The sequence below is a fragment of the Malus sylvestris genome, chromosome 14 (assembly GCF_916048215.2).
Source record: "Malus sylvestris chromosome 14, drMalSylv7.2, whole genome shotgun sequence".
In the NCBI taxonomy this organism is placed as follows: domain Eukaryota; kingdom Viridiplantae; phylum Streptophyta; class Magnoliopsida; order Rosales; family Rosaceae; genus Malus; species Malus sylvestris.
In genome coordinates this window covers 24735001-24747620 of record NC_062273.1, presented here as the reverse complement: position 1 = coordinate 24747620, position 12620 = coordinate 24735001, and the positions used below count along the sequence as shown (strand labels likewise).

Here is a 12620-nt window from a genome sequence, read left to right as displayed (position 1 = left end):
TACTAGAGATTGGACCTATATGGCAACCCCGGTAACTCATATGATTCAGTAATGAAAAATCGCTATCGTTTCTTGTAAAAAAAACAAAAAATGTAGCGTATTTTTAAGCATGTGTGACCAAACATGCATGGGTATTCAATTTGATTACTATTGATGCACAAAATCAGTGGACTTTGGTACAACAAAAAGTGTCAAGTTTGTGACCTTTGCTAGATTGCTCCGGTCATTAGCGTGGATAAGTATGTAAATGGATAGAGACAGGAAGCAAACACAAGATGTACGTGGTTCACCTATATTGGCTACGTCCACGGAGTAGAGGAGTTCTCATTAATTATGAAGGGTTTACACAAGTACATAGGTACAAGCTCTCCTTTAGTGAGTACTAGTGAATGATTTAGTACAAATGACATCAGGAAATATTTGGGAGAATGATCTCTTTTTATAGAAGAGAGTTTCTAGCTTTGTTTTGACATTGACACGTGTCGTGTTGTGATTGACTTCTGATGTTGACACGTGTCGCGCTGTGATTGGCTTCTGATGTCGACACGTGTCGCGCTATGATTGGCCTCCTGGTTGGAAGGAAACTCTTCTGGGTCCTTGACGGTATAACGTTGACAGGTGCTCAGTAGTTTCGGGATTGGTCAAGTATGGTACAAACAGTGCTCCCCTAAGTTCCTGAGTGAGAGAAGCTTCTCGATTAGGGACTTGCAAGATCCAAGCCGCTGAGTAATCATGAAACTTCTAAGTACCGAAGTGTGGTATCGTCTTCACTTGCCTTATCTATCTCATAAGTAGATGTGGCATCTTCTTTGGAAGTACTTTTCCTCCATCCAGGGGTGGTATCTTCTCCCCCTGCCGCTATTATCACCAACTAGGTGATCAACAGTACGTCCAATACTTCAAAATTATTTAGCAGCATGCCGTTATTATCACCAACCAGGTGATTAAAAGTACAACCCGTCCTAAAAAAAACAATCATACATGAGCATCATTTATGACAATCACCATCATAGATGAGCATCACTCATGTTAATCATACATAAATATTCATGAGCATCACTTATGTTAACATCCATGAGCATCACTCATGTCAATCAACATAAACATTCATGAGCATCACTCATGTCAATCAGCTTCGAAAGCTTCATTTACAGAGCTCTAGCTTCGAAAGCTTCATTTACCAAGCTCTAGCTTCGAAAGCTTAATTTACCAAGCTCTAGCTTTGAAAGCTTCATTTATAGAGCTCCAGCTTCGAAAGCTTCATTTACAGAGCTCCAGCTTCGAAAACTTCATTTACATAGCTCTAGCTTCGAAAGCTTCATTTATAGAGCTCCAGCTTCGAAAACTTCATTTACAGAGCTCTAGCTTCAAGAGCTCCAGCTTCGAAAGCTTCATTTACAGAGCTCCAGCTTCGAAAGCTTCATTTACAAGAGCTCCAGCTTCATTTACTAAGCTCTGACTTCAAAGCTTCATTTACAAAAGCTCTGACTTTAAAGTTTCATTTACAAAGCTCTGACTTTCAAAGCTTCACCTACAAAGCTTCAGTGCATGGTATGCAAAAACCGCCTTCGAACAACCACCACTTCGGCCCATACATAGATTGAATTTGAATTATCCAGCCAACAGACTCTATTGACTGAAGACTTGGGGGACTACACTATGTACCATATATTAGGTTTCCGCAACTGGGCCTTATGAAAAATACTTGGGGGACTTAGCCCATTATTTATGTACTGAGGAGCGAACCCTTATTCTATAAAAGGGACTCCCTCACTTTCATTAGAGAGCACCCATTATTCATGTATTGAGGAGCGAATCTTTATTTTATAAAAAGGACTCCCTCACTTTCATTAGAGAGAGATTCTTAGCCCATCACTTATGTATTGAGGAGCAAACCCTTATTTTATAAAAAGGACTCCCTCACCATCATTAGAAAGCATCGCCGCCTGCTGAGCAACCGCCTCGCCGCGAGCATTAACTCTAGCCCATCATTTATGTATTGAGGAGCGAGCCCTTATTCTATAAAAGGGACTCTCTCATCTTCAACGCCACAAGCCGAGCCAACCAAGGCAACATAAGCCACAAGCCGAGCAGCTTCGCAACATGTGCTACTTCTAGTTGAGCATCATTTCACAATGAGCATCGCCTTATATCGAGTATCAGTTCTAGACGACATCTAGTTACTTCGGCCCACACATGGACTGAATTTCAAGTCTCCAGCCAAAAGGCTCTCTTGACTGAAGACTTGGGGGACTACTGTTTGTACCATATTTAGGGCCTCCGTATTTAGACCTCGTATAAATACTCAGGGGACTCAAATGTAATTATGTAATAAATGAAGGAGAAAATATGTAATAAGTGAGGAACCCTTATTCTATAAAAGGACTCCTCACTCTCCTCATTAGGGGGGGGTCAAGGTTTAGGCCATAGGAAGAGAGAAAACATCTCAGAGAGGGCAAACACAGAAAATAGGCTAGAGAGCACACTGCCTCTAGCCTTCTTGTATATTCACCATTTAGAGTGAAACAATATCAACATTGTGTTCTTTACTTTCTTGCAGATTCACGGTCGGATTTACGTTGTTTCAAGAACTTCCAGTTTTGTGCATCAACAATTACTATTCTCATACTTCTAAACATTGAACGAACGGGCTCTTTGTTGTTCCACTCCATCCTTGTCCCAAATTAATTAATTTTGTTTTAACTTATATTGTATAGAAAATTTTATATTAAATCTAAGTTTACAAAGCTCAACCATCACAAATTTGCTTCCGTTACATCATGACATCTCTGAAAGTTTCATCAAAACAGTTTGGATCGATGTATATGCTCTGTAGTATCCGTCAACTTGTTTGCTCTCCTTGAAGCTTTCTAAGAAATTAGTAAGAAATTAGCACGCTTTGCATCTATCACCTATATATATTGCTATCTTTGTCCTCTGTATATGCAAATACAATTTGCAGAGCTCTATAGCTAGTTCAAATACCACTGAATGAGAAACTGAAAAAAAAAAAACTTAACTGCGAAGAAGTTGAGACCTGTATCTGCTTCTTCTTCCTCTCTTCCACTGCAAACATGTTACAGAGGCTTACCGGATTTCTTCAACACTGCATAATGTATTGCTCCATCCTCTCTGGCTACTATGGGATTCCGAAAGGCAAACTTATTCGATTACTTGTGGCCCGAGGACTGGTACAAGAAAAATTAGGGCGGTTTATGGAGGATGTGGCAGAAGAAAATTTATATGAATTGATCAGCCAGGGAATGCTTCAAATCAAGGAGAAACACTCTGGAACAGGAGGGACCAGATTTCAGGTTCCCTCTCCTGTTAGAGAACTCTGTGTTCACCAAGTGGAGGAAGGAAACTCTGTGTTCACAAGCATAAGTGAAGTTAAACACGTTTAACTTCAGCTCTAAACATCTTTGTCGAAAAAGGAAAATGCACCTTAACGACATAAAATCAAATGATGGAATTCCAAATGGACAGGAAGAACATTTCAATTTTGCTTGGTTCTTGATAAAGATTGGTAACCTTGGAACATAAATTTGACAAAAGGGTTCCGATATTTTTGTCGAAAAATGGGAGTTCTCCTTGCCTAGCGACTTTCGGGGTCTCCAGCAGATGATTGCTCAGTTGCAATCTTTAGAATATTCTCTTCAAAAATCTGAGGAACAACACAAGGCAAGGTATGAAGCTGTCCTCCCGACGGTCATATCTTTGAGGATAAAGGCAATTTGACGGAGGCATTATTAGAATAAAATTTAGGTTGCTATTAATATTTTTTTTTTTTTGAACAAACGATATTATCTACACTTAAAGGGAGGGGAATAGGCTTAGCCGCTATTATTGACACTTAAAACAAAACACTCATTTTACACATTTTATAAATGTATTTTTCTTTCTTTCTAAAGAAAGTTTGCTCAGGAAACTTGATACAGACCTTTTAGTTCCATGTAAAAATTGCAGAGGTGAATGGACTATATAATAGTAGCCTTGTACGACTGCAAAGCCAAATGGAATTGGCACTCAGTTACAGAGTAAGTACATATACTTTATTACTTTGCGATTAATATAATTGTCTACGTGACATTACTCAGGGGGAGTAGCAGTATGCTTCAACGGTGGCGGAGGTGGTGATTTGGGTAGGTAATTAACTGTCATGGTTGTAAAATTGGTATGGAAAAAAATATTCTGCCAGGATTACTTCCATTGATTTGATGAACTTGATTTATACAACTGAGGTCCTACAATCTTGCTATACAACAAAGGAAACTAACTAATGTATCAATTACATATAAATTTCAAATCAATTTCTTTTCTAAATCAATCCTTATAAGGTAAGATCTCATTGACTTTCCAACACTCCCCCTCAAGTTGGAGAGTGAATGTCAAGAACTCATAACTTGCGCAAAATTCCAGTAAAAGCAACTTCCCCCAAAGCCTTGGTAAACACATCAGCTGGCTGTTGGGCAGTACGAACATGACTAGTCACAATTGAACCTTCTTGAATCTTGTCCCTAATAAAATGGCAATCCATCTCGATGTGTCGTGTTCTCTCATGAAAAACCGGATTAGCAACGATGTGTAATGCTGCTTTGTTGTCACAGAAAAGTGTCACGGGTTTAGTATGAGGTAGTTGCAAATCATGTAAAAGGTATCGCAACCATGTGAGTTCACAACTAGTCTTTGCCATGGCTCGATATTCAACTTCGGCTGAAGAAAGTGAAACCGTCTTTTGTCTTTTGGACCGCCAAGATATTAATGAATTTCCCATAAAAATGCAGTATCCAGTAGTGGATCTCCAAGTGAGTCGACAACCTCCCCAATCAGAGTCACTATGCTCTCAATTTTAGATTAATTTCTGCTGAAAAGTACAAGCCTTGACCTGGAGTAGTCTTGACAGGTCGTGTACCCTGCAAGCCAGCATCTTTGAGTATATCCAGATCATATTTCCTTTATGAAATACATATACAACGATAGACTTCAATCCCCAGAAAGAATTTCAAATCCCCAAGGTCATTGATATGAATCCTAGTGTGAAGAAACTGTTTGAGGGAAAAGATAGGTTTTTCATCATTACCTGTGATTAATATGTCGTCAACATAAATCAGAAGGGCAGTAAAAGACTTTCCACATTTATGAGTGAAGAGAGAGTAGTCCGCTTTAGACTGAACATAACCAGCAGCGTGAACAGCTTCCGTGAACTTTGCAAACCATTGGCGAGAGGCTTGCTTGAGGCCATACAATGATTTGTTAAGGCGACACACTAAGTTCTCCCCTTGTCGCTGAAAACCAGGTGGAGGAGACATGTAAATCTTTTCATGAAGATCACCATGAAGGAATGCGTTATTCACATCGAGTTGATTAAGTGACCAATTACGTGCAGCAGCAAGAGCAAGCAAGCAACGAACAATAGTCATTTTTGCAGTAGGAGAAAATGTATCATGGTAATCAATGCCTTCGGTTTGGGTGAAACCTTTGGCAACAAGACGAGCCTTATACCTTTCAATAGAGCCATCAGAGTGATGCTTGACTTTGTAGACCCATTTGCAGCCAATGAGTTGCTTCCCGGGAGGGAGAGTGGTAAAGGTCCATGTATTAGTGGATTCCAAGGCATCAATTTCAGATTGCATGGGTTGCTGCCATCGGGGATCAGATTTAGCCTCTGCAAAACAACGGGGTTCCATAACGCGACTGATTTGGCTAATAAAGGCCAAATGTTTGGGTGAATATCGATGGTATAAAAGGAAATGACAAAGCGGATAACGTGTACTTGGTGTGAGACTTGAAAACGAAGACAACGATTGTTTGGGTCCCTGCAATGCGGCCTGGTTGTAGACAAAATCCTTGAGGTAGGTAGAAGGACCTCGAAGACGTTCTGACTGGCGAATAGGTTGTGGTGGTTGACTAGTCAGATTTGGTGATGGAGTTGAAGTTGAGGCTGCATGTTGTGGTGGTGATGTGGGAGAAGGCAAAGTTGGTGTAAGGGCAGGTTGACAAGTCAAATATGGAAGTGGAGAGAAATGTGAGGCTGGGGGTACTGCAGGGACAACAGGTAAGTCGTGAGGTGGTGTGAATGAGGGTTCAGGTTCTTGGGGGTTTTGTGGAGTAATTGTTGATGAGTCATGAAGTTCTTGTGGTTGATTAGTCAAATCAAGGATTGGTTCGGGAGTGGGAATGACAGATTGGGAGATGGGCAAAGGTTCGGTGCTGCTGTGATCTTGACCTTGAAAAGGGTAAACATTTTCGTGAAACACAACGTCACAACTTGTAAAGATTTTTTTGGTAGACAAATCATAAAGTTCGTAGGCCCTTTGCCCATGTGGGTAACCGAGAAAAACACACTTCTTGGCCCTAGGGTCAAATTTGGTAGTAGGTCCAACAGTAATGGCAAAGGCAAGACACCCAAAAACCTTCATGTGGCTATAAGAGGGGAATTTATTATACAACTTTTCAAAGGGGTTTTCTTTGAAAGAAGCGAAGTAGGTCAACGGTTAATCAAGTAAACCGTTGTGTAGATACAATCCCCCCAAAAGTGAAGAGGAAGACGTGCTTGAAATCGCAAGGCTCTGACGACTTCAAGGATATGGCGGTGTTTGCGCTCGACTACTCCATTTTGTTGGAAAGTATATGATAAGCTCATATTTATATATATTTTACATCAAATTCACTTGTCTTTTCTTAGTTAGTTCCTTATATTTTTGAGCTATTTACTTTGTTTTTGTGTTTTGTAGGTTTTGTCAAGCAAATAAAAGAAAAATAGCACAAGTGCGATTTTAAGTAACAAATTCGTCAAAACTGCCTGTGCAGATCAGCTGACTTTGGAAGCAAGTTGCAAACAGCTCAGAATGAATTAGAGAATGAGCCTTATATTCTTGGAAATCTACGGATGTCTATTTTCTGGAGCATTTCGCGGATTGTTAATATCATTTTTCTAGAAGAAGTTATGGCTGTTTTAACACTGAAAGGTTTCCAAGACGCTGAGCAGTTTGTAACTGCATTGAAGGCAATAAATCCAATAAAACTAGCAGCCAAAATTGATGCAGCCAAGAATAGGTCAGCTGACACTTATTCAAATATAGAAGGGAATGGATTTAAAGATGAGGATTAAGGGGGAGTAATTGGCATAAAGGTTGCCCAAAGAGTTACAATTGTTTTACCATTTCCTCTCACTTATTGTCATCACTAAATGGCTGTTAGTGGGGTGAGTTATGGAGCAGAAATGGGGCAGCAAGAATTGGTTTAAAACCAGCATTGGGGAAGGAAGAAAATGAGAGGAGGCCTTGGTCGATTTCTTTCGGTTCTATCTTCTCAAACTCATGTCTATCTTTTGTTTTAACTTAAGGATTGTGTGTAACTAAATTTTTAGTAGTTAGGGGCTGTTTTGAAGCCCCGAATATGATTGCAATTTTGTTATGACATTTCGTTGAATTACTTTTATGAATGGATGAAAATTGGTTCACTACTTGTCTCATTGATGAATTCTTTATTTGTTTTCTATGGATGCATACGTAGTAAGCATATCTAGGATTCTAATGATATGAATATGTGTGTGCCTGCCCTTGTCAAATGAGGACCTACATATATTCTAGAGTAGTACTTGTTAGTTGCGATTAACATGTGAATCAATTTCTAGGATAAGTAAGACAACGCCAGTACTTTGATGCCTTGTGATGACTCAAACTCTTTTCGTTCTTAATGATTTCTACTTGTTAAATCTATGAACACGCCATTCTAGATTGCATGCTAGGGACTAAGTTAAGTTGAAAACGCCATCCTCTTAACATATTACGTAAGAAAGAGTAATAGGTTGAGTTCTAACATTGAGCCAACTTGAGCATCTTCATCCGGAAATAAAAGGAATTTGAAAGAAACATAACATGTTTGCATGATTATTTGGTGGTGGATAGCAATACCCCTAACTCGTTTTTCTTAATTTGTGAGCTACTTAATATCTGTTTCTGTCCTGTTTTTGTTCGATTTAATTTAAATAGCAAATCAACTCCAAAAATCCCAAAAATTTGTAGAAGTGTATCTCTTTGTGTCTAGTGTTTGCTTATAAAATTTCGTAGACTTTAGATTAGTGTAAGTCAGTCTAATAATTATTTTTCGGTGGCTGGTCAGTAGGGACAGCAACCAGTTTTTGTGATATTTTAAGTAGTTAGATAAAACAATCTTTTGCGGGAAAGACCCTTATTTTCATATGCTACAATTGACAAATCTTAGCTTTAATAAGGAAAATCAATAGGATATTTGTGTGCTACTTTGTGGTGTGCTTTTAATCCTATCAGTATAGACACAGGTATGTTGGTAAATGGTCCCTTGTTCTAGGAAAAAATCTTTCAACGAAACAAACTCTCCCCCCATTCTCCACTCGGATGTTTTGGATATTAGTATGAAATTGGGTATGGACCATAGAAAAAAAAGATTTGAGTAGGCCTTGTGTTTCATGTTTATGGTGCATTAGGGAAACCCAAGTGAAACGGGAATAATCATCCACTATAGTAAAAAAAATATCGTGCCCTAGACATGGTAGGAATTTTGTGAGGACCCCAAATGTCACAATGAATAAGTGAAAATGATCTTGATGTTGAGATTGAACTAGTGGGAAAAGGAAGGCGAGTCTGTTTAGCCAAATGGCAAGCATCACACACACCATTGAATTGTGAAGGACAATCTAACGATGACTGAGCTAAAAACTGCAAACGAGAAGAAGAGATGTGTCATAAATGACGGTGCCACAAATTAGCAGCAGAAATAGGTAGGTGACAGGTTGGGCGAGGGATGGAAGGTGCTTTGTTAGATGCCAATGCCACGAGATAGTAAAGTCCATTACGTTCTTTACCCAAATCAATCGTCGTCCTCGTAGCGAAGTCCTGCAAAATACACCAATGAGGAAAAAAAGTCATTGAACATTGTAATCCTTCTGTAAGCTGACTCACAGACATAAGATTAACTTGAAAGGTAGGCACGCATAAGACATCTCGTAAATAGAGGTGAGAGTTAAGAGATAGAGTCCCCGTTGAAATGATGGGTGCACTCTCTCCACTGGGAAGAAGCACTGGTGGCATAGAAGGCTTCATAACTTTCCTGTTTAGTAAGTTAGGGGTTGAGACGATGTGGTCTGTTGCCCCACTATCAATAATCCAACAAAGATTAGGCACTAACTTTGACAGACATGTAGGATGACTAGTCATCTTATTATGAGTTGATGAAGAAAAACTGGATGAGAAGCATTAGTCTTGCTTTTATCTTTGATGTCTTGATTGGTGCCCATTGTGAAGAGGACAACTCAAAGAAACTAGCAATAATCTAAGCGAGGAGATCAATGGCGGAAGCAAAGAGCTAGGAATTAACCTGCTCTGATACCATGTAAAATTGGTATGGAAAAAAATATTCTGTCAGGATTACTTCCATTGATTTGATGAACTTGATTTATACAACTGAGGTCCTACAATCTTGCTATACAACAAAGGAAACTAAGTAATGTATCAATTACATATAAATTACAAATCAAGTTCTTTTCTAAATCAATCCTTATAAGGTAATATCTCATTGACTTTCCAACAATGGTTGTGGTCGAGAGGTTTTTCAGTGTACCCGAAACATGGACACACAAGTCATATGTCATTACACAAGTGGAAGGACACTTGAAATTTTTTTTCCCTCCAATAACATATGGCATATCGCCCTCATGTCATTGCTAAGTCATTTTAAAACTACTCCGTCGCTGCTGCCATGTCTGCTCTCTAAAAAAATTTCACGACCATATTAATTCATCAAACATAGGTGTGCAATTTCATAACCATTCCCAAACTTCAACACATTGAACCGAACGGGCCCTCACTGTTTCCAATCAAACCAAATGTAATTTATGGATGTGAGTCATCAATTCTAGTTTGAAATGGTCTAATGTGAAGAAAATGGTGTTCACATTATATTTCTACATGAACCAAGCACAAAGTAACAAGAGTAGTTAATAATACTATAAAAAAAACAAGAGTAATTAATAAAAAATAAATAAATAGCAAGAGTATTTTTGGCAGTACATACTATCATTATCCTCTCCATCCTTGTCCCAAATTCATTATAATCATGTTTAATTTTATTATTCATAAACTTTATATTTAAATCTAATTTTACAAAGCTCAACCATCACAAATTTGCATCTGTTACTATCACAAAGTCACATCAAGTAACATGGCTGAAAGTTTCTTCAAACTAGTTAGTTTGGAACGCTGTCTATGCTTTGTGGTATCCGTCATGCTGCATATGCCTTGTTGCATCCGTATATGCTTTGTCCCTCACCTTGTTTGCTCTCCTCGAAGCTTTCTGAGAAATTAGTAAGAAATTAGGATGCTTTGCATCTGTCACCTATATATTGCTATCTTTCTCTTATGAATATGCAAACACAGTTTGTAGAACTCAATGGCTAGTTCAAACACCACTGAAGGAGAGACGGAGGAAAATAGAAACTCTGAAGAGAGCGAAGAAGTTGCGATATCTTGTTCTTCTTCATCTCTTCCACTGGAAACATGCTATGGAACCTTACCGGATTATCTTCAGCACTGCTTAATGTATTGCTCCATCCTCCCTGACTACCATGGGATTCCGAAAGGAAAACTTATTCGGTTACTTGTGGCCCAGGGACTGGTACAAGAAAAAGCAGGGCGGATTATGGAGGATGTGGCAGAAGAAAATTTATATGAATTGATCAGTCTAGGAATGATTCAACTCAAGGAGCATCACTCTGACTCAAGAGGGACAAGATTTCAGGTCTCCTCCCCTGTACGAGAATTCTGTGTTCGTCAAATGGAGGAAGGCAAATTTAAAGTCTTTCGGGTTTTCATTTGTTCAGACATCACACAACTCATATCCCACATGAACAATCATCAAGTTTCTTCTTTGTTCCTTCTTGGGCAAAATCTTTCTCAACATGAAGGTAACTGGTTACAGTTTAATGGTGCAAACTCTTTAAGAGTGCTGGATCTGGAGCGTACCAAAATCAAAACGTTACCAGATGAAGTGGGAGACATGATAAATCTCCTGTATCTTGGCTTGAACCACACTGATATAGAAGAGCTTCCAGAGGGGCTAGGTAAATTAAAAGCTCTACAAACTTTTGATATCAGATGGTGTAGGCATTTAACCGCCTTGCCAAATGATGTACTCTGTCTTGTTAGGCTGAGGCACCTCAAAATGTTCAAGAGCATGTACCAAGATGTTCATGGGATGAAGCTACCTGCCGGAATAGGAAGCTTGAATGACCTTCTGACCCTTACAGGTATACATGCTGGTGGTGGAATTGCAGAAGAATTAGGTAATCTAATACGGCTCAGAAAACTTGGAGTGATGGATGTTGCTGAAGAGAATATCAGTGAGCTACTTGCCTCTATAACGAAGATGTCAGACCTCCTTTCCTTGTCTCTAGAAGGAAAAGACACCTTCAGCGGGGGAAATCCTATGACCTTCTGCGGGGGAAATCTTATCCTCCCGGATTCATTCTCTCCCCCACCATTTCTCCAAAAGCTTCGCTTGGAAGGCGTTGGAGGAAAGCTACCTACTTGGTTCGGTTCCTTGGAAAGGCTTACAAATCTAAGATTAGGAAACTCTCATATATCTGAGGACTCATTATTGGTACTTCAACTGCTACCCAACTTGGAAAATCTTAGCCTTTGGAATGCTTATGATGCTAAGAAAATAGGGAAAGAATTCTGTTGCATTGGTGGATTTCCAAAGCTCCAGGTTCTAACCATTGCTTCGCGTGTTCTTGAGAAGTGGATAGAAATTGAAGAGGGAGCACTACTGAGCTTGAAATATCTCCACTTGCGCAATTGTTTGCGTCTGCAGATGCTTCCTGAAGGTCTGCAGTTTCTCACCAACCTTGAGCTGTTGGATTTGTTGCCTTTGCCGGATGATCTTGCAGAACGGCTGAAACCTGATGGCGGAGAGGAAAACTACAAAATTAGGCACATTCCAGAGGTAACAATTATGACTAACTCGATGGTGAAAGAATATGCTCAAGCCAAGAGAGAGGGGAGCCAATGTGAGTGAAAGAAATAAAGTTACAAGGATTCGAATAAACTGTGTTTCTGCATACATTTCGCTGTTTATCAAGCTATGAAAGGAGTTTATGTTTTCTATTATATGCAACGACTACTTGATGACTGCCTTGAAGGCTTGAACCCTTTCTAAGTTTTGTGATTGTTAAACCCTTCTCCACTTCTTCCTAATTGCACAGAGAGTAACAACAGAAATACAACAACTTTTTCATTAACTAACTTTTCATCCTCTACAAATCTGTTATTTATTCTACTACCAAGCAACTAACTACTAACAACCTTATACACATGTCACCATCCTGATATGCCACTTGGCAATCATCTAACAATACCCCCCCAACCCCCCCCCCCCCCCCCTAAAACTAATCTTGCAAAGATTTACAATTGAACAAGATTCCAGTAAAATCAACAAGGGAAACCAGTAAAATCAGTAACCATCACAATCAACACAACTCATCAAAGATTCACAATTTCTGGAAATTTAAGCTCCAATTCATGGTAAGGTTCCCATGTAGCATCATCGTTGGAGTGGTTCTGCCATTGGACTAGGACTTCTGT

General features: G+C 39.3%; 2 protein-coding genes across 3 annotated transcripts in view; one reads left to right on the top strand and one right to left on the bottom strand.

Moving 5' to 3' along the window:
* Positions 1–4342: 4342 nt before the first annotated feature.
* Positions 4343–12620, bottom strand: part of LOC126598574 (class V chitinase CHIT5a-like) — a 73676-nt gene continuing 65398 nt past the window's right edge. Inside the window, exon 6 of one of the 2 annotated variants that reach the window (XR_007614887.1) lies at positions 4343–4352. The gene's annotated coding sequence lies outside the window, so the exon portion shown is untranslated. Of the gene's footprint in view, positions 4353–9549; positions 9560–12620 lie in introns of those variants that run through there. The other variant, XR_007614886.1, reaches the window with a different exon arrangement.
* LOC126598569 (disease resistance protein RPM1-like) lies at positions 9942–12146 on the top strand. The gene has a single exon (XM_050264934.1). The coding sequence runs from the start codon at positions 10429–10431 to the stop codon at positions 12052–12054; it is 1626 nt and encodes a 541-aa protein (XP_050120891.1). The 5' UTR covers positions 9942–10428; the 3' UTR covers positions 12055–12146.

What these genes read in the sequence shown, in the direction of transcription:
- LOC126598569 (XM_050264934.1), top strand. Translation starts at nt 10,429, where the DNA reads ATGGCTAGTTCAAACACCACTGAAGGAGAGACGGAGGAAAATAGAAAC.